The sequence below is a fragment of the Amblyomma mixtum genome, chromosome 3 (assembly GCF_055824585.1).
Source record: "Amblyomma mixtum isolate Tamu chromosome 3, ASM5582458v1, whole genome shotgun sequence".
Taxonomy (NCBI): domain Eukaryota; kingdom Metazoa; phylum Arthropoda; class Arachnida; order Ixodida; family Ixodidae; genus Amblyomma; species Amblyomma mixtum.
The window spans coordinates 287999877-288026040 of NC_143014.1; the positions used below are offsets into that span (position 1 = coordinate 287999877).

General features: G+C 50.2%; 1 protein-coding gene across 1 annotated transcript in view; it reads left to right on the forward strand.

Annotated features, from left to right (window-relative positions):
- The window catches only part of LOC149355099 (bone morphogenetic protein 2-like), a 352606-nt gene that overhangs the window by 283701 nt on the left and 42741 nt on the right, over positions 1 to 26164 (forward strand). The window contains exon 5 of the mRNA XM_089583610.1: positions 4049 to 4216. Coding sequence (XP_089439736.1) covers positions 4049 to 4216 — 168 coding nt within the window. The remainder of the gene's footprint in view (positions 1 to 4048; positions 4217 to 26164) is intronic.

Sequence of the window (26164 nt, forward strand, 5' to 3'; positions counted from 1 at the left end):
TAATTTATTCGCGCGAACGTTTGCTCTCTGGGCGCCGAAATAGCGCTGCCTTTTCCCCCCCGTTCTCTATTAAGATCGGGCGTCGCCGTTTCCGCCTCTGTGGTTATTTTTCTCCCTCTCTTCTCATTACTCTGTCCCTCTCCCCGCTCTCTCCTCCCGGCAACCTTTCGCCGCCGGCTGCGCGGGGAACAATTAATGCCCGGAGCTGTTCACGGCAGCCCCTTCCAGCAGATGGCGCTCCAGGGAACGTCCGGGCCGATCGAACTATACGTGTTGTGCGCGCCGACAAATTGAGAACATTAAGTCCCGCGCGTTCTGCCAGGCAGCGTATTCTCTGCCTCCGCGTGCGCCGCGGTGCCCGAGTTAAGGGCAATCAATTACTGTTTTTGAGCTTATTTTGGCCCTGAGCAATCAATAAGGGGGGTTTTATTTTCCTCGCTGCTTGTTGTTTGCCCTGCTGCGCCGCGCGAACGCGGATTGTATTTTTTTCTTCTTCTCTCTCATTTTGCAGAAGCGTGTTTAACGTTTGAGCTTGAAGGCCAAATGAAGCGCCCGCGAACATAAACCCAGGTTTCTGCAGTAATGTTCTGAACGATTACGAAGCTCGCGAGTAAGTCTTATGGCGCTCTTCAGGGCCTAGATTTATATTCTAATCCACTTGAAAGCTTAAAATACCGGTGGAACATGAGCAAAAACCTCAGGAGAATTAAGTCCAATTGTTCGGTCGCTTTGAGCAGCCAGTAATGTTCGGTACAATTTCGAAACCCTAAGAGTGCACAGCTGGCGGTTTTCTTTTATATACATTGCAGGAAGGTCAAAGCTGTTCTGGAAATCGTTCTGCGAGCTCTTCTGAGTGCGCTGGATGTAAATGAAATGGGCATGCATTCTTAGCTTTTGAGGGTGTGTATAAAATATTGCCGCAAAATGTTCCTTAATAGCTCGCCAACGTGACCTCATTTTAATGATTTTACTTTGTTTAGACTTATGTAGATGCTTGCACAAATAGTAGGATGCATGTTCTGGTGGGTCTCTCAGATTGATGCCTGTTCTTTCAATTTTAGGTGCAAAGGCTGGTTCCCTTCGCGACCATTGGCTTTTCGACCGTGGAAACCACCACGGCTTTGAAAGTAGCTTTCTTGTGAAGCCGCTGCCGCGGCGTCTATGCAGGCTGTCAACATCTTGGGGCCGCGCATTTGGCCCCGCCGACGGGCAAATTCGAAGTTAGACGCTGCGATTTCGCTCATACGAAAATTGATACTTTGTAAGGAACCTCCTCTCGTCATTATGTGCGCACCTACACAACTACACATGTATTTGAGTTTCCTTTTCCTTTTTTAGTTGCTACTTTGTACTTGATGTCAGACTTTGTTTCACATATATGTGAAAAAACAAGAAAGTAATTCTTTTTCACATTGAAGCTATTTTATCCGCGTTCTAAGATTTTCTGGGCTTAATTTCAGAATTTTCATAATGTATTACTCACTGGCAACAAAAAGAAAGTTCAATGACGTCCTGTACTTCTGCATTGCCTCTTTTTCTTGTGGCCACTTGTTTTTGGTTTCACAGGGATCGCAATAAAAACAGCACAATATGCATGCCCCGCCAGCCCTCTCTTGGGCAAAGTGGTTTACAACTAAGAAAATTTGGCGTGCCGCTCATGCGTTTTCGCCTTCTGGAATGATATCGACATTGGGCTGCAACCAACCTCTTCTGGAAAAAATTTACTCCCATTATTACCTTACGCATGGTCTCCAAACACCCACCAGGGTGTGGTGGAATAGTACTGTGCATTTTGTAAACTACTGCTGGGAATTACATCATATTAAGTGCACTCGCTGTAAAATAAAATAAGTAGTTTTCTTGCTCCCTAAAGCCCCGACACTGCAGAACAGTGCACTAGGCGTCTAGTTTGAGACACCCGTGCTTTGTTCAAGATAAACATTCAGCTTCAGTTAGAATGAAGAGAGAAGGAGCCATCAGCTTGTGGCGATTTCGCCAGTGCGCCGATGGGGAACCTGCGCTGAAGTTTGCCGTGTCGACTGCAGCGCCGTAACACACAGCCTAGCGAGAGGAGCAAGCAGTTTTTGGTGCACTCGTAGTGCTATTTCACGCCGCCTTCCTGAGCTTATTGGCGTGAGCTTCTGCGCTCTGTTGGAGCCACACGTGGTGCGTGTCAGTTATCTGGGTTATGTCTACAGAAGCGAGGCAAATAGTGCTATCAACCAAACGCGGGCTTCTAATCGTTCAGAATGTGCCCTCGCGTTTGTAGCGGCCCAAGCGACTGACGGCAGCAGTTTTTAGTCGAATAGTGGAATAACTGCAGTGCCGCCTGGGCAGCGCAGGCTCCCCATAGTGATGGTCTGTTACATGCTGCTGATTGCAGCGAGGGAAGTACGTTCTACCGGCTGCCTCCTCCACGCGTTCGTCACCGATGCCCTTAATTGGATAGTTGGATTAAAGCCTTCAGAGGAATTTCGTTTCGAGGAAATTTCAAGTGTGAACTTAACAAGCGACATACCTTTCTCGAGAAGCATGTGCAAAAGAAACACCCGCTACGTCCCGAGCGCGTGGCGTGCAGGTCTCTCCACTGTGAAAGTACAAATTTTGCGCATTCATATAACGATTACTGTATTCTTATTAGTGACAAGCACACTCTTTCCTTTCTTTTTCCATTTACTTTTCCTCTTAGCGCATAATATTGAACAGTCGTTTTCAGCTTGGTAGAGCAATAACCCCCCAAAATAGCCCTTTTGTGGAAATTGGCTGTTCCAGTTTATATCAGAAGGACACGTACTGTTTAGTGACGAGAGGCGGCCTCCTAAGCACATTGGTGCTCTACCGCGCGTAGAATCCCACAGCTCGTTGAACCTATTGCGGCGAATTCCACCTGCGTTGCCCTTCTTACTAAGGCGCAGACAGAAATCAGTAACAAAAAATGGCAAGTGACGCGGTGAAAGAAAAAAATCACAGACCATCAGTGCTATTCATGCAGCATAGTATGCGTTAGCGTTAGTGCTCCCCAGGACTGAGAAGCCGGTGCTGCTGACGGGTCTAGACCGTACAAGCGGGTGGCGTAATGCAGTCGATCGAACACCGTGCGGCACGCCGTACCCCCGCTCCACTCTTCAACCCCCTCGACTCTGATTGGCGACCGCGTTCTCCCTCTCGCCACTCGTCGCAGCTCACTTCTCTTTCTCGTCCCTTTCCATCTTTCCACACCAATTAAAATGGCTAGGAGCATTTTCCTCTATCCACTTTGCCTTCTGCCAACCGAGGCTCCACACTCCAACACCAACGTCGGGCACGTTTTGCGACAATGGGCCTTCGAATCTTAACGTAAATAAAACAAAACGTGTCAGACTGGAGTGCCAGCTAAATAGCGTGCTCATGCAGTTAATAGGCGTCTTTAGCTATCGTGTTAGAGTTACCGTTACAGGAGTACCGGTAGCCTGCCTACCGCCAGTGCGCACGCGCTGACTGGTCGCGATGCGGCAGGGGTACGCGCAGCTGCCGGGTGCGTGGCGCCACCTGGAGCCCTCAAGGCGATCTGTGCATGCGCACTGGCGGCTTGTCCTGACGCGCCGCACTGACGGCGGCTCCTGATACTCCGGTAACGACGAGGCAACACGGTATACGGTATGCTACCGATGTCTAGTGTTCCGCGCACTTCAAAACATCGCCGCGCCGAGCGGGCGTGGCAGAAAAATTTTTACCGCAGCCCCATGGCGTCGTCAAGCCAGAACGCCGGTCTGCTAAAAGCGTTGTTCGATGGCTGTACTTCGTTGCACTGACTCGGTGCTTTCAGCTGCGTTAAAGAGATTGAGGTCAGTCCATAAATTTTACCGCTAACACCTCGCGTTGGCGGCCGCTGAAGTTGTAGAGTGCGCGTCAACAGTCCGCGACGTTTACGGTGACGAGGCCTCGCGACCTTGTAGCAAAAAGGTCTGCCCTGCGAGAATTGTTCACGCGGAGCGAACATGCGTGAACGGTTGGATGATCTCGATTTGTCTACGTATGGTGTTCGACTGACGCCTCCTTTTTATTGCAGGCCTGCTGATGACGGTACGCACGGCCCATGGCCGGCGCTTGGAGGAGGGCGTCCTACGCTTCGCCAAGAGGCACCAGGGTCATGTGAACAAGCAGCCCATCCTGGTGGTGTTCAGCGACGACGGCAGGCCCAGCAGGGAGACGCTGTACCCGACCGCCGCCTCAGAAGGTGAGTGTGTACGCGACCCCCGCACCTCGCCCTGCATATAACGCCTACCCTTGTTAGTGTGAGCTGGAGTATATAGTATGCTTTCCTGTGTGGAACTTAAGAACTCTTGTTCATGGGTGTGTGTGTGTGTTGGGGGGTGGGGGTTCGGGGGTTAAGAGCAAAGGTGCAGTACCTTTCTCATCTTGGGCAGACACTTGAACATTCAACGACAGATGGCGCAGCTGTAAACGACATGAACATGAACGCAACACACACACCCAGCGCCATGTGTTTCGCCGTGTTCTTGGCGTTTCGTGCCTCTCGTGTTCAGGTCCATGTTGTTGAAGCATGTCTAACCAACTCGGCCAAACGTTCGCACTTCTTAGGCGCTTGAACCCTGCTGTGAGGGAAGGGATGAATGGATAAAAGAAACGAGGAAAAGAAGCAGCGAAGGAACGATATAGCGAGGGGTGGGGAGGGTAGAACTTGCGGCTCTGGGCTGCTCTGCCGGTAGCGCTCCCTTTCTTCATGGTTGCGGTATTGTTGAGTATGCTTGTATGTGTGTGCACTGCGCTGAGTACGTGAACCGAGAATAGAGTGCATAGTGTGGAGTGAATGGAAGGACGCGTGCTACACCACCAAACTGCGTACTGAACTAAGGGCATGACGGGATGCGAAAACGCAGACCCGCCTAGCCTCCGCATTTGCTGCGGGCTGCACGCGCGGAGCAACAACCTCAAGCTCAACGAACGCGGTATCGTCTGGTCACCATCACTGTATTCTGAACGTCGACCAGCGGAGCGAGGCCAGAAGCCCGTGGGACGGAAGAAAATGGTCAGACGAGTAGAACAGCAAAGCGGTGGCGCGACAAGGTTACAGATGCGTAATTCAAGCGTCAGTTTTGAGGGCCATATCGCCGAAGTGATTCTCTGCGGGATCAGTAGAGGACGCTGGAAATTCTTCCCTTCAGTTATCACCATTAAGATCGAATTTAGGGTTTCATACTTTTAAAGCTTTGCTACTGCTGGAAAATATCTGAATAAAAATGCAGCCAACGGGGACATTAGTGACCGTAAGAAACGACGTTAAGAAATTCAGTTAGAGTAACCGCAGCCGCGAATAATTAGCGAACGATGCAGCTCCTGTGTAGTTGTTTTTATTGTGTTCCGCACAAGCGGTGTTTTTTTTTTCATGGCGGGTAAAACCCGAGCTCCCACCAACGGAGTGGGCTCAACGTATCATGCAATAAATTTAATTGGAGGCAGTCTCGTGTTCATTATGTGTTTTATTCGTTCATGCAGCAGTGTAGGGGTTGTCTGGATTTTACACGTGCTGCTGTGCTATGAGAAGAATGCAATTGCGTAGATATTGGGCACTGCAAGTGACGCGTCCTACAGAGTGAGGCGCTCTCCCTCACAGCGCAAAATGCAAGACGTGTACGTGGCATAGTTCCTGTTAGCCTTAAATGTCCGGCAGCACAAACAAGCAGCGATGGCCTAGTGGCTTGAGCATCCGCCTCGCATGCGATAGGTTTGGGGTTCGATCCCCAGTGCCGCCGGGCACCCAATGATAATACATTAGATACAAACTTTTGCCTACCCTCGTAAATGCTTGGTTATGTGGGGGTGAAATGCTTGAGAAATAAGTCTTCGACCCCCATTTCTTGTGGCCTTATGCCATGACACTGTTTGGCTGGAGAAGATACGTTCACCTTCACCAGGGATGGGTGGAGGATCCACCCCTGGTTTGTTAAGCGTTCGACACAAACGAGGACTGCCGCCAGGGAACGGGATGATGTTCTAATGTTTCAAATTTGGGTAATCCGCCACGAGCAAAGACGACAGCTGTTCTAACAGCAGAAACTTTGGTCGCTGCGCGATAAGACGTTCTTCTTTAAGATGCTTACCCTTCTTTTGGGGATAGCTTACACCGCTTGCAACGCAAGTAAATGACAAGACCATAGCAGTGACAGCCACTAAATTTGCGCACTTTATCAGTTTCTTTGGCAAATAATTTTTTGGACCGAGTGCTCTTTTCCGCTAGGGATCTGCGCCAGGGCATCAATGGGGAGCGACGCAGTCGCCACCCGCCAGTTTAACAATCTCTCGGGAGTGGTTGCCATCTTTTATCATAAAAAAAAAACTTACATGCTGCTGTGATACGGATTCTTTCAGGAAGTCAACGATGTTCAGCAAGGGCTTTCATTCGACTGGTTGTCCGCATGCATATATTCCAAGACTCTGCGCTCATTGTCCAAAACATCTTTGCCCTAGACGTAAAATGCGCGTCTACATTCTCAGTAGCGACCTCTTAGTCTGTGCAGTGTACGAGCAGCGACCAAAACAACGGCGTCATTAGTAAGCTTTCCAGTCTACCTGCGCTGCATGCATCGCTTGGACATGCGTTATGTGTAAGGAGTATAGGTTTGCTTAAATGTCCGCCATGGAACACAAACTACTGTTGAGCCTTGCAGTGGTGCATTCACAACACTCCCGAAGCTGAAAATCTTATGGTGAATTCCAATCGCAGGCCCGGAGCGGTCTGCACGCTCTGTGACAGAGCGCCTGAATCTGGCGGAGAGCGCGCGACCTGAAATTGTGATTGGAGTACACTTGTTCTGGCCAGAGCATGCAAGTGGCGCTCGCGCACTGCTCGAGGAAGTACCCGTCATTTCTTGCGCTTGGCCGCGCTTTTAGCTTGCGCGTCGTCTGCTTTTCGAGCGTAGCTGCAAGAGTTGAAAGCAGTGAAGGTTACTCCCGCAGCTACTGCTCTCCGACTCGCTGTCGTCAAGCAGAGCGAGCCCCTGTGCGCGATTCATTTTTGAGTCCATACCGACGGGAGATCCTGATCGTCTGCTACGGAGCGCGGAGCCGGCACGGCGGACGCGACAAGCCGCCGGAAGTGAAGGACGCCGTTGACAAAGAACGTCACGCAAACTTCCGGTCGACTCCGCCGATTTCGGCGGAGCAGTCCCGACTGCTTCACGGAGCGATCTCGGCTCGGCAACCGCTCCCTGTCTACGATTGGAAGACACGATCCGTGGCTCAGATCTGCGTTTGGAATACAGTCGCTCCGAAAAGAGCAGAAAACGTTGCTCCCGAAGTGCTCCAACTCTGCGTTTGGAAGTCACCATTAGGTGGGTGGGGTGACCAAGAATTTTATCCTCACCTCTGAGGACATTATAACCTCATTGGCGCCGAACCTATACCGCTCAAAAGCGGACCGGTGCACTGTATATATGTTTTCTCACAAAACTTTTTTTCTGCATTAAACATGGGATTTATCGTGGCGCCTATAGTTGGCTCCCCTTCCAGATTTCACTTGGCATAATGCCAAAGGCACCAAAAAAGTATAAGCGTTGCCCAAAAATGCACGAAGGACGTCGGAGCCCACCCCGGGCAGTGGTGCCACTACTACATCGAACTCTTGCGCAGCCGCGCTCGGCGCTGGCCCAGCAAGACCGGCCCTAATTGAGTTTGCCCGGCCAGCCTCCTTCAGCGGCGGGCGAAGAAAACGCCGCGAGCAAACCATCGCGGGTTCTCCGCCGCGCTGCCTTCGTTTGCGGGCGCGGTGCATTGTCCGCGCTCGACAGCTTTATTACGCGCGCACAGTAATACTTGCTTCGTCCGTTAGCGATATACAGTATTGCGCGTCTGGCTCGGACAGGGAAAGTTAATTGCCTGGAAGTAACGCGCATCGGTCGTAGCTGGGCTCGTCCCTTGTTACTCTCACCCGCTGCTGCGTCTGTGCCGTCCGTTATGGGATGATGAAGCTTTGCTCTCTTTTTTTTTTCTTTTCTTTCTTTCTGTTTTATTTTTTGCGCGTGCGGGACACTTTATGTGCAGTGCTGCTGGGATGAACGCGTACAGAGAGGAAACGTTTCCGCGGGGCCAGGAGTATAGTAATGGTGACCTGCTTAACATGACAGGTTGATTGGCTCGCGGCCGCTCTGTTTTTACTGGAATTAATTTTTTTCCCTGCGGTTTGCTCCGTCTAGTTTTAGAGAATTACAGTTTCTGGAGCTCATTACCTTGGAAAAAGAGTACTCTCTTGCACGGTTGTCTGTGAGGAGCGCCGCGCAACGCCATGGCAGTTAGGAATGCACGCAACGTATCTTTATTCAGCTCCTCTCAAATAGGATGGCTTAAACGTCTTATTCTACTGATTTCATTGGATATGGGCGACGCTCGCCGACTGGATCGCCCACGTTTATCTTTGGTAAAAAACAATAATAGAAAAAACTTTTGAGGTCGCTCTTCTTTCAATGTGATTGATCATCAAACGAATGGTAAACGTGTATTCTGTGAAGCCGTGAGTGATTTTTTGCTAATGAGCGCGGAATCACACCGTGGATATGCACTAAACCTGTGGTTCTATTGCTTCCTAGCACGCTACACGCCGGGATTATGAGAAGCTTCGACCAAGGATGGTCGCAACCGTGAACTGACGACGCGTCCCAGCTTTTCGCTTGAGACTGCCGCTGTTCGCGGCTTGCGTCCTGTAACAAGAGCGGATTAATAGGGGGTGGGGGGCAGTTGCAACCGCCACCATAAGCCAGAAATTTTGTATTCGAAAACAATGCTGAATTCTATTTTTTCAAGGCAAATGTCCAAGAAATGCCTGGAGCCCCCCAATCCGCTCCTCCAAGAGTATCCTATAACTCCGCCCTTGGCCGTTACTGGTTGCACCTGGCAACTATGGGCGTCCGGTATACAGGGCCAATCATTGAGCTTCCCTGCAATAAATGCTTCGCTTGTCTAACGCGGGCAGTCCATTAAACTTCGTCCGTCCACACCGCTTCCTGAAGGGGGCGTCGTTGAATAGTCGAATATGCAGAAGCGGGAGTCCGCGATGCTGGATGAGGGGCTGGATGATAACAGTGTCCCTTTTGAAATTGGGTGGTGGCGGGCGCCAACTAGCTCAGAATATTTCCTGTCTTTATTTTAGTTCTCGGCCTTTTACTTAACCCTAAGAAGTATTATTTCCAATTCAGCCCTGTTTCAAATAAAAATTCCGATAAATTTTATCCTATACCGAATTAGGACCCTAAAAACCGGTCCTTAGGTCACTCCCTATTATTTGCGTACTCTGAACGATGCCAAAATGTCAAGGCGACGGTCATATATCTCTGTCGCAACGAGTCGCATGAAGTAATTGCGAGGTGAACCAGGCCTCCTGTAAGCACCCGCGTATGTAAAACAATGTTTTGTTCACTTGACGGGTAATTTCTAGATGTATGGTGGAATGCCTGATAACAACTCGTCACCTGGTTAGACGAGGTAGCAATCCACGTTTATGCCTCCCCTAGCATTTTGTGGTTGTTTAGTTTGGCCGAACCTATGGATTTTCCATCTAAATGACACATGAAGGAGCAACAGTCGTGGCGTAATCACCACGAGCTCCTGCCGACGAATGTTCAGGTACCGTTCGCGCTCTCTGCATCGCCCCTTCGCGATTTGCTGTGACACGCGTCGCCAGGACGCCCTCTCGCGCAGTTCCTTTTGACCGTGTGCTGCCGAGTGGCAGGGCGGTACAAATTGACGCTTCACAGGCAGTTTCCCTTCGAGTGACTGGTGAAAGGCGCGTGGGGATGACCCCAGGGTGCGCACTTTATGCAAGGTTGGCATCACCGGCGAAAATTCACTCAGCCACGCCCGCGGGGCGTTCATGCAGCTCGCGCTACATACCGGCTCCTTCGCGAAAGGCTAGTCCTTTATTCTTTTTCTCTTTCTTTCTCATTGCCGTAAGGCTCGTGTGCTAACGTCGCGTTATGCACCGGAGTCGGCACTATAGAAGAGGAGTAACAAATTGCAGCTAGAATGTATGCACTTTCGCGTACACACGCTCCTGAGCGGCTCCTAATGCCCGCCGGCGATGGCATCCACAGGCGGCATTCACCGTACGTGTTTACAACATGCTTGCGACGGCGAGGGGCTGCTGTATCTCTATCGGCACATTTCATAGCCTGCGAGAGGCAGACATGATTTTGGCAGACTAATGCAAGGCGAGTCTGGATATGGTGAGGAAGCGCCTCCACGATGTCAACGAACTCCAGATGAGCCGGTTTCGGCAGATCAAACCCTCTCAGATTACCCTGTCTTACTCTCTCCGATTATATTGCTTTAGCGCTTGCTCTGTATGCGCAGTGAGAGTGAGAGAGGGGGAACGTACCCCATGACTAGCGACATACCACGGGGAGTATGCGGACACATTTTCGCCTTTTGTTTTTCTTCGTGAGGCGGTGCTTTGCAGAGGAACGCGTTCTCCAGCCATATCGGCAGCTCGTGTTATGACGTAAGCCTCTGCTGCCCATCAGGGAGCCACATGACGATGAATATGCGAACTAAAGCGGGTACAGCGCTTAGTGGGCGGTGAGACTTGCTTTTGGAATGCGCAGAGTTGCTCGCCTCTTCTTAGCTCCGTTGTTTGCGAACCGCGCTGCTCATATGAAGCGCCGGCGGCAACCAGCATGAGGCCCGATCTAACTGTTTCGCGGATAAGAATGATTCTTGATTCCTCAGTGTCTTGCTCTACATGTTGTCTACTGTAATAATCGCATTGCTCATGGCACTCGACCACTCCCTAGGGCTCCTCAAGTGGAAATGGCCTGGAGAACTCGAGGAATGACCAGCGGGTGCCAACTCTGGTTGCCTCAGTGCTGCGCGATCGTTATGAGGGTGCGAGCCCTGGCTCGCTTTCCATGAAGTTAACGGTGGGAAGGGACGGATGCCAGCATTCTCATTGATTGGCTTCACAGCGGCCACCTTGGTTCAAGTCATTACAGGGTATCAATTCTTTAGTGTGGAAGTAGAACTGTTCAGCGCGTTGTTTCGTTGCCGGCAGTTGCGTTCCGCGTGATGTAGTGTATTCTCAGGCAGTGCGAAATGTCAATGCGTCGGCATGAATTTTATGCACATCCTCGTGTGACTGCTGTAGCGGGCGCGAGTGAACTCAGTTCTTTACGGGTGTGGCCACCGCGACTGCGGAACAGTGCAGCAGCAAGTCCCTAGAAATATCTGAATGCTTCGTCCTATTCACCGCACAGCGATAGATTCGGGTTCATTTCTCGTTGTCATTAGTAATAAAAAAAAGGTAAAGTTGTCTTGAGCAGAGGAAAACGATTCGTTCAGGCCTGCAGAGCGCCCTGCTGAGAACCCATAATGGCTAATGCGATTTGAGAATTGTCAAGGGTGGTTCGGATATATTCGCCGAATAGCATGGGAGCACTGCCGTTATAAACTGCGTTCAACAAATGTACACTAATCCCTACACGGTCGACGCACCTCTCACCCGAGCGGGACACGCTTACGCCCTCTCTATGCGCGCACAGCGCACAAAATAACCAAGGGCAGCGCAAAAATTTGCTTCAGGTGACAGCACCGTCTGACGATAACTCCCGCCCGCTCGATTAATTAACTCACTCGATCGCACACGTTCGCGCGGAGTGTTTACATTTTTCCCCTCTCCCCTGCACTTTCGCCGTCTTCCTCATTTCGCTCTTTCTCCCAGCTTCGCTCCTCCCGGTTTCATTTCCCCTCGTCTTTGGTTAGTGTTGTTATTTTCCTCGCCTTCTGCCTCCGCTCGGCACTGCGTGTGTGAGGAACGGTAACCCACTCTCGACTCTTCGCGGGCCTGCATACACGAGCACGGGGGCGCAAGCGGAGAATCCGTTTAGCACACGCGCGATCACTTTTGCTGAGGGGAGTTGTGTGCAGTGTGCACCGCCTTTACTCGGGTGCTTAATGTGTCTCTCCGCGTTCGCGTGATTCTCCTTGATCGGATCTGCCCCTTCCTACTACGCGCGTAATGCCACACAAGCGGCACCTCCGACTAAGTGCCCATCTTTTCCAAGACACCCGGCAACAAGTTCTTGCTGCTCCCTTTTTGTCCTTCTTCAGAGTGGCCCGATCGGCGTGAATTCAGAAAGTAATCCAGCAAATTCTGTGCTATGGGCAGCAGGATGTGGTGTGGAACATCCTTCTTGGTTGTGAATGTGACACTGGCACAAATTTGTGGAGGATGGCCTCAGACTCGCATGATTTTTGTCAACCCTTCGAACGTATAAGGTGTGTTCGCAATCGGCGGACAAACATATTCGCCGGCCAGTTACCCTTTCCTACGAGAGCGGTCGTCGCATCTGGGGTTACCTTTTTTTCAGTTAACTCACGTCACCGGAGCTAAGGCGCGAATCGCGATTAGCCGTGTCCCCTGCCTATCGGGAACCGAACCTCTGCACTCTAACGTGCACACTAGCAGTTTCTTGAAACTTACCGACTGATATTCCTTCATCGTGAATGGTTTTCTTCGCTGTGCTTGGTGACCGCGTTCAGTTTTTCATGTCGAACATGTTCTGTCGTCTTTCAAGAGGGATGGATTTTTCGTCTATAGAAGGCTCCTTAACGCATATGAAAACTTTCTGAGAGTTTAGGCAGTAGTAGGCATGGTACGCGCTTTAGGCTGAGGATTGCGCTATTTGTCGTGGAGAGATTATTAATCGGAGACATTTCCGTTAAGACGACATTTGCTCCGTGTCAAAGCGGAGGGACATTCGATATAGCAGTGTTATGCTGCATGTATAAATACGTATACCTGTGGGTACCTGAGCATCACAGCGCGTCGAAAAGGAATGCCTCCCATCACTTCGCGCTCCTTGGCCTTCCCGCTAGAGCATTAGAAGACCGAAGCCGGGCATCAACGTCGAACCGATGTGCGTTCTGAATGAGCTGTCCTTCTCTGACTGTGCTTTGAAATGACACTTAGTATCATTTAACGTATCACTGGCTTTCTTACTGAAACAGGCGAAGAGAGTTTGCGCAATATGTTTACATTATTTTATAGAGGTTCAGGTGCATTGCTTTTTGCTCAAAGCAATCCTCAAGGAAGCATTTTGCGTTGACCACACGGTAACTGTACCCGTGACGTCATCCGTGACACTCATGAATTTTAGGCGGGCAGCTTTCAAGTTGCGTGCTTTATTAGACGTTGACATGCTGTTCTAACGATGTGAACCGCTGGTTAAGCCAGCTATATAGGTATGCAAGCCGGACGAAAACGACGTGCTGTGTTCTACTTCCTCATTGGGTACTTTAAGAGAGGGCCGATGGCGTCGCGCCGTCTTTTCTATTCATTTGTTTCTGCCATTTTTAAGCAGTAAAATGCGCTGGAGCGTGCCTTATGCTGTGCACTCTACGACGTGCACCCGTGAGTCGAAATTCACTTCAGTGTCTCTTTAAGCGTGAAGGAAATTCATCCCTTCCGGATAAACATTGCTCGCGCTTTGCAGCAGAGCACCGCTGTGCACATATATGACGCGTGTGAACGACATGCGCTCGTTCTTGTCTCTCCGCACTTTCTATTTCTCCTTCTGTCTTTCGAGCGCAGCGCTGAAGCGTTTTCTGCCTCTCGGAGCCCTGGTGCGCGCGTACACAAGCACATGCGTGCACACACACAGCCGCCCACGCTCTCAAGTGCGTGCGCACAGAGACGCCGGCGTTCTTTCGTCAACGTTGGCTCCCTCATTATGCGGTCCATGTTCGCACGCGTTCCTCCCATCTCCTGTTCGCGGCGCGAGCGAGCGCGGGCCGTCGAGAAGCGAGAGAAAGAAGAAGCGGACCGACGCACTTGTCGTGAGGGCGCGCATATGCGCCGCGCATGCTTTCTCGGCCGGATTAATCTTTTCCGCGCAAACAGGCGACACGCTCGGGCCACGGCCCCCGCTTGGGATCTCGGACGGCGTGTCGCAGGTGGTGCGATCCGTCGCGATCGCCCGGGGATTACGCCGGCGAGGAGCGGTGTGGGTGAAAAGGAGAAAGAGGGCAGGAAAGGGCGCGCAGGGAGAGCGGCAGCGAGAGGCGGCCGCCTGAAACAGAGCGCAAAGAAAGAAGCGCGCGGGGCGAAAAGCGAGATTTGCTTAGCGCTCCAAACCGAACGCGAAGAAATTGGTCCCCGACGGAGAGCGACGCGTCGCTGCCTATATGTGCATAAAATATCGACGTGACGTCCCCCCCCCCCCGCCCACTTCTTCATCTCACGCCACATCTTTTTTCGCCAGTTATGCTCCGCGAAAATTGAGAAGGTGTCGGGGAAGGGGCGTAAATTAATGACCTGAGGAGCGGAGCGGCCACGCGGAGTGTGCGTAGGGGGAGCGGGTAATGTAAACCGCTACCTCGCGCGAGACGACGTTAGGCAGGAAATATAAACATGGTCTCGGCGATGATGTATTACTCGTGTGTCCAGTCTCGGCGTCGCCCCATTGGTGTCACTCGGGGCGCGCCGGGGGCAGAGGCTGAGTTCTCAGTTCGTTCGTTTTGTTTATCTTGTTTCGATAGCCGCGAGCGCCTTATATTCACGGGCAGTGCGGACGCAGATGTGAAGTAATTCGCAGGAACGCTTCCCGTAAGTAATTCATGCGGAAGGGTTGTTGGTTCACTGATTCTGTTTTGTTCTTGTGTGTGTGCGCTAAGGATGAAAGATGAGGGATTGTTCGATATTTCGTAATACTCTATCTCTGCTTCACTACCAGCCTGGAATTAGTGTTCAGCCGTTTATTTTAAAAACAAAAGCAGCAATGTGCTTTCTCACAATGATTGCATGTACTGCTATACAGGGTGTTTCACCTAAGACTTTCTGCAATTTTTAAAAGTAAGCTATTTGAATTAGGTGCGCACTTTTTCTGGCATAGCATTGTCAGTGGTGTAGTACATCATAATTCAACTAAGACGTGCTAACTAGCAGGCTTGTTAACCAATATTTAATAGTTAACTTTTAAACTATTACCGTTGGGCTCCTTAATTATTGAGAGGCATGCAGCCCACCGTAAGTAATGTCCATATCCGTTTTCAGAATTTCGAGAACGCGATTATCCTCGGCGCTGTGGCCCAACAAATTTCGCCTACATCGCGCCAAAATACATGCGGTTTGAGAAGCTTGCAGGCAAAGCAACCTCTGCAATGAGCCTAACTAGTCGAAATAGCCAAAATTTGTTGGGCCACAGCGCCGAGGATAATCGCGTTCTCGAAATTCTGAAAACGGATATGGACATTACTTACGGTGAGCTGCATGCCTCTCAATAATTAAGGAGCCCAACGGTAATAGTTTAAAAGTTAACTATTAAATATTGGTTAACAAGCCTGCTAGTTAGCACGTCTTAGCTGCATTATGATGTACTACACCACTGACAATGCCATGCCAGAAAAAGCGCGCATCTAATTCAAATAGCTTATTTTTAAAAATTGCAGAAAGTCTTAGGTGAAACACCCTGTAATAGCCCACGTAACACGTGGCAGATGTAATGCATGCAGCTGCAAGTCATAATTATATGCAGTTCAAGTCCGTTGCTCTAGTTGCTTAGTCTACTTATTTTACCCGAAAAGTTCTCAAATTACCACCTCCGGCGTCATGCACCCGTCTGATCCAGATCGCAGTCTTGCGAGGTGACAGCTGCCGACGGTTGCACGTGCATATATTCGCAGTCCTCATGTGCCTTACTTGTAATACGAGGTGTGCAAATGCCCTCATTTTGTTCTTCGTCCTGCGCCTTAATTCTTCCTAACCCTCTCTTTGTTGCTTCCTCTTAACATTCCTCACCATCACCCCTTAATAATGTCCATCACACCATGTCTTCTTCACTTCTAGCTATTTGAATGTTCTAGCTACTTTTCTATAGTGCCGATACATACCGACATTACTGGGTAAGAACCGCATAATGGAAGTCTTCAACTCTGTTTAGGGCGAGAGAATTTTTAACTTATGAAGTTAAGCTCGTTTTCTGGATTAATGCGACGATGATAAATGTAATAACTAAAAGTCTCTAAAGGTATGACGACCACGATGCGCCTTTGAAAACGTTAAAAGTAAAACGCGTCGCTCACAATGCCCGGAACAAAGTTCAAATAAACGAACAAACTAAAGAAGTGGCTTTCATTTGCCTTTTTTTTTTTAACAACAAGGAATGCAAACAAAGCTGCTTTTCTAGCGTACCAATAGCGGCAGCAGTTTAGCGAAAGCACTGCCCATTTTTTCATGGTAGACGAACACGAATGGGGCGAAGGATTCTGTGCTTACAAACGCTCTTTTCTGCGCTTTCTAGTATTGGGAAGGGTTCTCCGCGTACTCTGGCGGTCGCTGAGAAGCTTTCGTAAGCGCAGCTGCAACCCGTTACGGGCAGCAGGCAGTGTGAGCGCATGCATTGCCAAACAGCTCCCGGGACGAGTTACAGTAACCGAGGCACCATGTTACTGGCAGAAAGCGAAAAATGGGAAAAGTATGTGGAAACACTTTTTTTCAGGCCTTCCCTCTGTCTAGTTTTTATTCTCTGCTTAGCTTGACAACAGGCACAAACATGTCAAAGAACCATGGCACCCTGACGAGCATGCAGAAAAAAAAGAAAATACATAAGATTTCCTATCGTCCCGCGGGCGGGTGCCTTTCAGAAGACTGGCAGGATTTCAGCAAGCGAGCTTTTCATCTATTTTGCCCCATTTTCTGGGCGGTTTTTCGAGGGAGGCTAACGACCCTCGCATAAGTACGCCTTCTCGGCTATCTTTGCTGCGTGGCATTGCTTCGTATTGCCTTGTGTGGGAAACGCAAGCCACTGACTGGTGTGAGAGCGAAAGAAGTGGCCGCATCGTTGTGTTCATTTGACCTCCGTCAGTGATCCGCAATGACGTTGGCGCATCCAGCCTGCAATAACGTCACAAATATGAGCTCCGAGTCTAGTGGAAAGCAACGCGAGCAGCGTGTAGTCTTTATTTAGTTTATTTAGGGATGCGGGGGGAAGGGGGGGGGGGGGGGTGCACGGCTTGCTTTGGAACAAGCCGGGAGAAAGTCGCCAGCTAGAGAAAACTTGTCTTGTTTGTGTGCAGAGTTGTCGACATCCAGAAATACTGGTGGGGCACAAAGGGAAGGCCAGGGAAAATGCTGCTTCAGCTCGGTCAACCCTTCCACTCCATGCAGTTCCTCTTTACGTGCCGGCGTAGTAGGAAAAAAATATACAAAGCTTGGGAGTCTAGTTACAGAGCTTGCTCTCATGCGCAGAGAGAGAGGGAGGCACCCGCAGCGAAAATATTCTCTGCAGCTGGCTGCTTAACTTTCGTGCGCAATGGCTCGTAGAAGGAAACCCCGTTATATATATCTCTTCTCTCGCTTTTGCTATCGACATTTTTTTTTTTCTGGAAGCGCGTTTTACGTTCCCGTCGCGCTGACTGCGCAGCAAGAAGCGAGCAGCGCACAGACAAGGAAGGCCTTCTCGGACGCGGTAGAGGGAGAGGAGGGGAGGAGGTTTCATCGTCGACCCGTCTTTACGACGCAAGCGACTCGCGCTCACGCGACCGGCTCGTTACGCCTTCACTTTTTTTTTTCTGTTTTCTGCGCCTCGGCCTATCGCAGCGGTATATTGTTTGGAGACGAGCCCACCACGCGCTCGTTTCCGAACTGCGGATGCAGGAAGACATAAGAAAAAAAAAAGGCCTAACAAAGGGAGTAACTGCCCGGGGAGTGTAGTCGTCGGCAGTTTCGTTTTGGCCCATCCGAAGAAAGCCGAAGGCCGCAATCTCGGAAACCGGTATACGCTCAAATGCAGCTGAAACGGCGCCTCCCGATACCGCTGCGGCGTTGCTCGTGGAATTTCACTGTGTACTTACATCGACATTGACGACGACGATGCCAACGGCGCAGAAGCGGAGCCCAGTATCCGCACCCGTCGCTGCCGGTTTCGTTCTTTGCGTCGTGGTTTAATTTCGTCGCTTTCTTGTTTTGGCTCTGTTAGTTTGTTCGCGTCTTGCAAGCTTCTTTTTTGGACCGAACGTCTTCCAGTGGCGTTAGTAGTTGTAAATGTTGTAGCAAATGGAAAGAAGAAGGCAGCCCCTCCTCCGGTTCCTTTTATTATTATTATTTTATCCTCCGGGACTGGTGTTCGCGCTGCATTTCGAGATCCGGGTGTTTTAACAGTCCCGTCGTTTCAGCCTCTAAAGAGCCGGGAACGTCGCAAAAATTGAGGCTCAGCGACCCACCAGATCGTATACGGTGGTTCGGTTGGCCCTTCGCCGTGATTTTCGAGCTATAGAAAAGCTGGAATGCGCAGCTCTTTTCGGCATAAGTTCTATAAGTTCATATTTGTTTTTTAGTTTGCAGGGAGCAAACGTCACCTTAAACAGTACAGTGTACTTGATTGTATAGTGCGAAAAAGGTTCATTCTCCGTCCCTACTACTACTCGCGGAGTTGCGGAACTCGTAGACTGAAAAATGATATCCAGCGTTTGGCGTAAAGCATGTCTTCCTGGAGCAGTGTAATGGATCCAGTTCGTGAGGGTAGCTGGATCGAAGTGCAGCCTTTGTCTGAAGTATAGAGCCCCACCGGTTTTGCCCCTGAACTGCATATGGTGTACGCGTAACACCCCTGTAAGTACTGAGCTCCAGAGAGTCAGTGAGTACGACAGTCCTCAGCGTCGAGAGATTTGGAATGCGGACTACATAAACCGATCCACACTGCATGGTCCAAGAGCCAAATGAGTCGTCTGCGTATTTTAAACAAAGACTGTACTTCTCTATCCAACGGAAGCGCCTGAACGTTCTTCCTCCTCCCCCTCTCCTGTTGGTGCTACAGTGGTATACCCAACTACGAGTAGCTCGTTTATTTCACATCCAAAGAAGCCGTAACATCTGTTGAGAGCAGCCTTGACATCCGCTTTGTAATGTTCCTCCCTTGTGGCTATGAATCCAGGCCTCGTTTCAAATGTATGCATTATGGCGGTGGTGTTTATTGGCCGCAATGAAGAAAGGAAGGGCAAGCATGCCTCTGTGACTGCCTCCCTCGTTCAGAGCTTGCCCCTGAGCAGCTGCCACAAGAGGGGGGGAATCGAGAGACAGTGGAGGGTTGGACACAGATAGAGGGAAAGAAGCAGGGCACAGCAGAGAAAAATATTGAGAATATTTGCAGACTACGCACCACGGTAAAAAAATGGAGGGGACACTTCAGCTCCGCCTTAAGGATATGAAGCGATAACGTCATTGAGGGAATGCCCATGTATGCGTAATTGGTTATTTTCGACTTCGTATATCCCTGTGGGCCCTCATACCACTCCTTGGGCAACGGTGCAGCGGTTAAGGGATGCGCTACTGTCCCGCGATTGCAGGTGCCGGTACCGGTGGGTCTTGTGCGACCCAAGTTGCTCTCTCCGAGCAACCTCTCGCGATCGACCATTAACTGCCACCTGCCAGCGTGGTTAGCTTGTTCACAGTTCGGTGGGCTGGTTGTGAAGACTCCACAGGGTCACAGGCCTAGCTTGCCCACCTTGGTTGGTTCTCCAGGGGTGGCTACCTGAGCCACCCTACTCCACACTTTTTATCGCTCACAACGCCGACACCTCCGACACCGGATTTTCTGCGTAACAAGGCTTTTAACGCTGTCGCGTTGATATGTGCACATGCGTACAAAGCTGAGCATTAGGCGTAAGTTTCCCATTGCAGTTAAGTCAAACTCGGTAACTCACTAGAGCAATCGGGCCCCACTGCTGTGGTGTCAAAAATATGCCGCACGTTAGACGATGCGCCAATTAGCCTGGGAAAATGAAAAAAAAAACAAACAAAAAGAGCAGTGCGATGAAGCATACTATTCTAGCAGCTTGGACTAGTTAGTGGAGCAGATCTATTGGTCCACAGGAAAAAGAGAAATGCGCGGCAAGCGCTGCCATGTGTTCCTCGTTCGCGCATGGTGCTGCGCACCAATAAAGCCGATGAAGTGTACTGTTGAGGCATTCACAGAACTACTCGCTAGGCGTGAGCCGGAAGCTGCCGTTTCTACCCAGCAAATTATATGTCATTGTAATTGTTCCATTTCATCGGTTGTTACCGTGAAAATTGCTTTCACAACTTGCGGGCTATAGTCTAGTTGATGTGAGAAATGATTAATTCACTCATATCACACTAAACCTCTCGTGCTAGCCGCATCCTTTCGCAAAGCGAAAGAAGCGTGTCAGTCCTTTCGCGAAGGCTAAACACATGTATTTTCCTAGGGAAAATAAAGACTACCAGAAAGTCTGTGGCCGCTGCTGGAGAATGCCATGGTTGCTAGATCCAAAATGGACCTGCTGTAGCCTACTGCCTTTGGTATCAAACCCATTTTTACTACGCAAGTTTCATGGTTAACTATTGAGGTTAGCCATACACATTAAGTAAATTTAAAGTTACACAACAAAATATTACCTGCTCTTCTTTTTCTTTTAAAACCACAAAAGAACTTTTTTCTAATGCACCTGTATATTGATTGCAAGAGTACCATTTTAAAGTGAACATATCATAATGTCTTGTATTGGTGGTCTGGTTTATAGGTATTTAACGTCCCAAAGCGACTCAGGCTATGAGGGACGCCGTAGCGAAGGGCTCCGGAAATTTCGAGCACCTGGGGGGGTTCTTTAACGTGCACTGACATCGCACAGTACACGGGCCTCCAGAATTTCGCCTCCATAGAAATTCGACCGCCGCGGCCGGGATCGAACCCGCGTCTTTCGGGTCAGCAGTTGAGTGCCGTAACCACTGAGCCACCGCTGCGACTTGCATTGTTGTATTTACGCAATTTTTGCTGTACTGTACTGCTTCTGGCTGATTTTTGTTATCTGTTATCTTTTTAGCGTAATCTGTGTTTTCTGTCCTGCACTGCCGTGAAGAGATATGGGAGCTTTGTCAAGCTGCTCTTGAGCGGCTTTTACTCCCATACACCTGAAACATGTATGTAAACATGTTTGTTTGAAATAAATTGAAATTCAAAATTAAAAAAATTAATGTTAAGTGTACAGCCCCGACGATGGAAAAAGCAGCAGCCAACCTCGCTAACAAAATCAAAGGAAGAAATAATCCAACGCGAGGACGCAATCATGAACACCCCCCCTGCCCCTCCCCCCCCCCCCCCAAAAAAAAAAGAAAGTCAAAGACTAGAATATCATCTTTTTGGTAAAAGTATTTTTTTTTTCGCCTTCTCTTTCCAACCGACGTGTCCGAGACTCCTTTTTGCCTACTAATAGCTCACTTATATGACCATTTAGGTGACTTCACATTCCCTAATAAAATGAATATTTGCCGGTATTTCCGCACGGGATGATATTGCAGAGCTTACCTAACGCTTATACAAAAACAGGTTCGTTATCGTTGAAATATTTTGGGAAAATGTACTATCAGCGTCGAGTGAAACGCGAACAAGAGAAGTGAAGCGGGAGCATCCAAGCAAGAAGATTTTACTTGAGCCAGACTGATTGTTAGTGCACGCGATTTTCCCTTTTAATGGCGCAAAGACCGCTGCATGCAAGTGTTAATCGCCCTGCGTGTATTTCTTCCCCCGCAGCAAATATGCTCGTGCACTTGTATTGGTGGCACGGTTCTGCGGTTCGTATTGTTGGGTTTACGCTTTTCGCAAGCCAAGTGTGAGGGCACGCGCATTTTTTTTTTTCTTAGGGTGTAGATGTGCCCCAGGCCCAGATGGGGCGTGCGCTTTATTAATGTTCCTTTGTCCTTGAACCTGCTCTGGAACTGGAGGCTGTCCCTGAACATGGGTCTTTGCTCTAGTTCCAGGCAAGGCTGCGGCACTTGCGCGTCTGCGAAGCGGCGGCAAGAATGCAGATGTAGGGAAGGCGAGCGCTTTGTGCTGTCTGTGCTGCGCCGACTCATGGAATGGTTTGGGCGGCGGGTATTGCCGGGGGGTGAGCCAGGGAATAGCTGGCCCGACTAATAAGAAGGGTCTTGACGAGCCCGCAGCGATAAGCGCGAACGAGGGCTGTGAACCAGCTCAGTAAGGGCAACGGGAGGGTGCGCCACCGCATCGACGCCCAGTATACGACGGCTCGCCGAGAGGGCAGAGCGCGTGGTGGTAAAAGAACCGATCGAACGAGAACGCCTGTACGGCGGGAAGCGCTGCATTGGTTCTTTAGCTGGACGTGCTGATGGAATGAGTGGGTAACGATGTGGGCTGAGAGGAGAAAAAAGAAATCCACGAATATACGAAGTCGAAATAAGAGGAATAAGAAGGGAAGATGGCGGCGCGAAAGGCAGCGCAATTCCAAGCAGCGCACACATTGCACATCCACTGGCGAAGTTGCGCAGCTAAGGCCACAGATAAATTACGCCGCGTCTCCTATCGCCGCCAGCCCGCGGAGGAGTGCGGCGGAGCGCCTCGGTCGCCGCAGTGGGCGCGGACGAGCCAAGTGGAGCCGCCCTGTCGCGGTGCGTGGTTGTTTTCGGTGCGGTTCACGTCCGCTCACTGACCGCGACCGAGTTCGGCTGGAGCAGCGTAATGGTCCCCGACGGAGGCTCAATCGAACTATGGCCAGACACCCTCCCGTGCGCGGTTCTCATGCAGCGTCCTGGTGGGGGGAGGGGGTCTTCTTGGCTCACGCCTGTCACGCTCACGGAGAAAACACATAAGCGAAGCGATGTAAAAAGAAAAAAAAAGGAAAGCCACGCTTGGATCTTTGGTTGTCACGTACGTGTCTCTCTTAACAGTAACGAGCTGCGGACATGCTCCGGGTCTGCTGGTTTCTGCGGGGATGACGAAAGTGTCGGGACGTTGGCCTCCTGGAGATCTTCTATAGGCTTCGGCAAACAGAAATAAAAAAAGTGCTGTACACAAAATTGAAAAAGAGATCCTACAGCTGTGATGCTGTCGCAAGAGCTGTAAAAATCGGCGGTCCCTTTTTCACTCGAAGCTTGGCTCGGTTCCCTGACAGTTGACTGCTGCAAAACAAGGGTCAGTGGAGAAGACTCGGCGACTTCGCGTATGGTTCCCCTCTGGCGTTTGTTATCTAGCCACAAGGATACGTGCCAAGTGGAGTACCACGAATGCCAGTGGGGTGCTTTCTGATGGCGTATTTCTTTAGTACAATGAAAGGCAAGCAAAGGGAGAGAAACGCCTCGGTACATGTGCTGGATTCCAATCCGTATTACGTTTTAAATGGAGGAAAAAATCCTTCGGGTATCAGGTACGTTCCGATGTAGCGCTGCCTCACACGTGTTTCATACTAAGGCAACCAAGGGGCATCTCAGCGTTATGTTCCTCAAGATAGGAGTCCCTTACACTCTAACCAAGTAGAAAGCGCTGCAAATTTTAGAACGGATGAACAACAGAGAGAAACATCTGGAGTACGGAAAGCTGGGCGAGTTGGTTACGAACTGCCGTATTGATAAACAGCGCGAAAGACGACGGGCGAGAAGAGGCGCTGTGTTTGTCCCGCCTCTTCTCGTCCGTCGTCTTTCGCGCTCTTTTTCAGTATGGCAGCGAGAAACAGTATTATCCTTTCCGCAAAAAACGGCTGGCTTGCTCCTTTTGAACAATACAGACCTGTGTGCAAATGTGTGTGCAATTCGAAATTGGGCTTTGTAGCACTGTCTTTATGCTTGTACTTCACCACTCTGTGACTGAAGAATGCTGTCGTGTGTCTATCGTTGTAGTGAAAAGGCTTATGGGTATGAAGCAATATTTTATCGGGTTCTGGTTCTCTCTAAACTATATCTTAAGAGAATGCCCCCGTTTAGCCAGCATACGTGCGTCCACTAGAAAGAGCAGCTCGTGACCTGTTGCGTGCTTATGACGCGCCAAACCTCCTCCAGTAAGTGGTGTGGCAGGAGCAACGACCAACCTTTGCAGAGTTACCAGCTTGAGTCTTTACCAACGTAGAAAGTTAAGTAATATTTAATACAGGGGCCTACACACTTTCCTTCAGACCGCTCAGCAGACGACTTTTGGAATATGCCCGAGGTATTTGCTGCTACCCCCTGGGCTCGACATAACTTTAAGGGCAGGACAATACACGCGAAAGCGCATGCATGACGAGATGTTTCGAACCATAATTAAACCCCGCCATCGCACACGGCAGTGCGCTCTTCTGGTGTTCTAGACATGCGTGCGGAAGACTGTACATGATTCAGGAGGAGCAAGCCAAAGTAGACTGAGACAACTCAGAGTAGAAACAACAGGCCACGCTCCCTCCACCTGCTTTTCGCTCTCTCTCTTCAGCTGGTCTTCTTTTGCGCAGTTTTGTCTTCGCATATTGTGGTGCTGGTGTCTCAGATTTAGTAGCTGGAATATGCACGGTATCCACTCTTGGAGGACTTACGGCTAGGCGCTCTGGCCTCAGAGTTGGCAAGTAGCCAGGCAATGCGGGCGTCCTCACGTTTTTTTTTAGTGACATGGGCCTCGACTCGCGATTGTGATGTAATCAAATGTGCGTGTACATTTGATGGCATCCCAACCATATTCTCACATATTCTCATCTCTCTTCTCACCACATGGTCACCAATGACGCCCCCCCCCCCCCCCCCCCCCGTTCCCCAGTGCACAAGTAGCAGGCCAGATATCAACCTTTCTCGACGACCTCTTTGCCTTTATTTCATTAAATTTATCTATCTATCTAGACAGTGATGTATAGGCGGCGGTAAGGACAGCGCACGCGCACTAACGGATACGGAAATGGTGATCGACAGCTGCGTGTAATCGTTCTGCTTTTATTAACTTCATTGTGTGCACGCCCGCCAGTAGACTCCTCCGTGCTCCGTTGGTATGGTCTACAGACAGCGACGATCGCAGCCACAGGGAAACTATAGAGTTTGCACCATTATCGGATGTTCCACTAAAGTGTGAGTCTTTATGACGAGCTCTCTTGGAGCTGAAATTTCAATTCACGAGTACCATTCCCACAAAACCAATGCACTCCGTGATAGTAGAAGCTTCCGTGCTCGCCCCTCATTAATTATTAGTTCTGCAAAAAAATGACGTTTGCGTCTTCCATAATAGTAGAAAATGGAGCAATATAGGAAATAAGAAGAGACTAGTATGGGGAGAGGAGGAGAAGATGAGTGCGACCGCATTACATCCAAAGTACACGCTGGGTCCGCGACGAGGAGGCTAAAGTTGCACAGTGTGCGGGGAGTCCCGCCTCCGCTGCTCCGGGCTTGTCCATTAGCGTCCCGTTCTTATCCGGCCACTCGTCCGCGCTGACCAGCGAACGTGTTTCCCCTCTGGTATGAAGTGCTTCCGCTCGCAAATTGTGCCGGAAATGGCCGCGGCGACCACTGCGAGCAGGAAGCGCCGCGCAACGGCTGCGTCCGCGCGAACTTCTGTACGAGGGCCACGTCCGGCCCGGGATGTGTCCTCTACGACCGACTGGCGGCCATCGGTCTCCTGCCAGAGTACGCTCGGGGCCGCAAAGTGCCGCGCCAACGAGGCAGTGGCAGCCAAGGTTCCGAAAGCCATCATGTATTTCGGAACTGCTTCCTCTACCTTTCACTTTTGTCATTACCTAGTAATTTTAGATAGAAGCAGGGGCTTTTCTTCGGGTCTCCTGTTTTTAACGCAGCGGATGGCTCAGTGTCGCGGCAAAAAAACAAAACAAAAACGGCTTTGAAGCCACTTGCGCCCTTCGCGGGCACCACAACCTTTCTGCAAAAGCAAAACTTGCTTTAGGACTTCCTTCATTTGCCAAGGCAGTTGGAGGGTTGTGGGGAGATATTAGTCTCGCTTTTCTAACCCCACATTAACCTCACATAGCCACGGTGCCATAAAGTGAGTAGTTGACCCGCAGGCAGCGCAATGACTCTTGGGGCGGGCGAGACAGGTTCCTTAACACTCACCGGCACAATGTGCAGTTTCCCGAAAAAAAAGCACGCGCAAGTAAACCGTTATGCTTTAGTTCTGGTGGAATCCAGTTTACACTGTGCCGTCTTGGCGGACAGGAGTCTCCTCCGATTCCCAGTGAGCTGTTAATCGCTTGCCTTTATCTCTAGGCTGTGACGACCCTTGTGATAGACGGCTAATGTGCATCATAATTTCTTGATCAGACAGATAGCGGGCTCATCTTCAGCGAGGATAACTGCTAGCGCATGTATACGTGTTTCTAAGCGGGACGACCGCGGCTTGTGTCCGGAATGCTGGGGCATTTCAGCCATCTGCTTTTTGACAGTATCAAAAGTTCCGGCAATCTGGTGTACGAA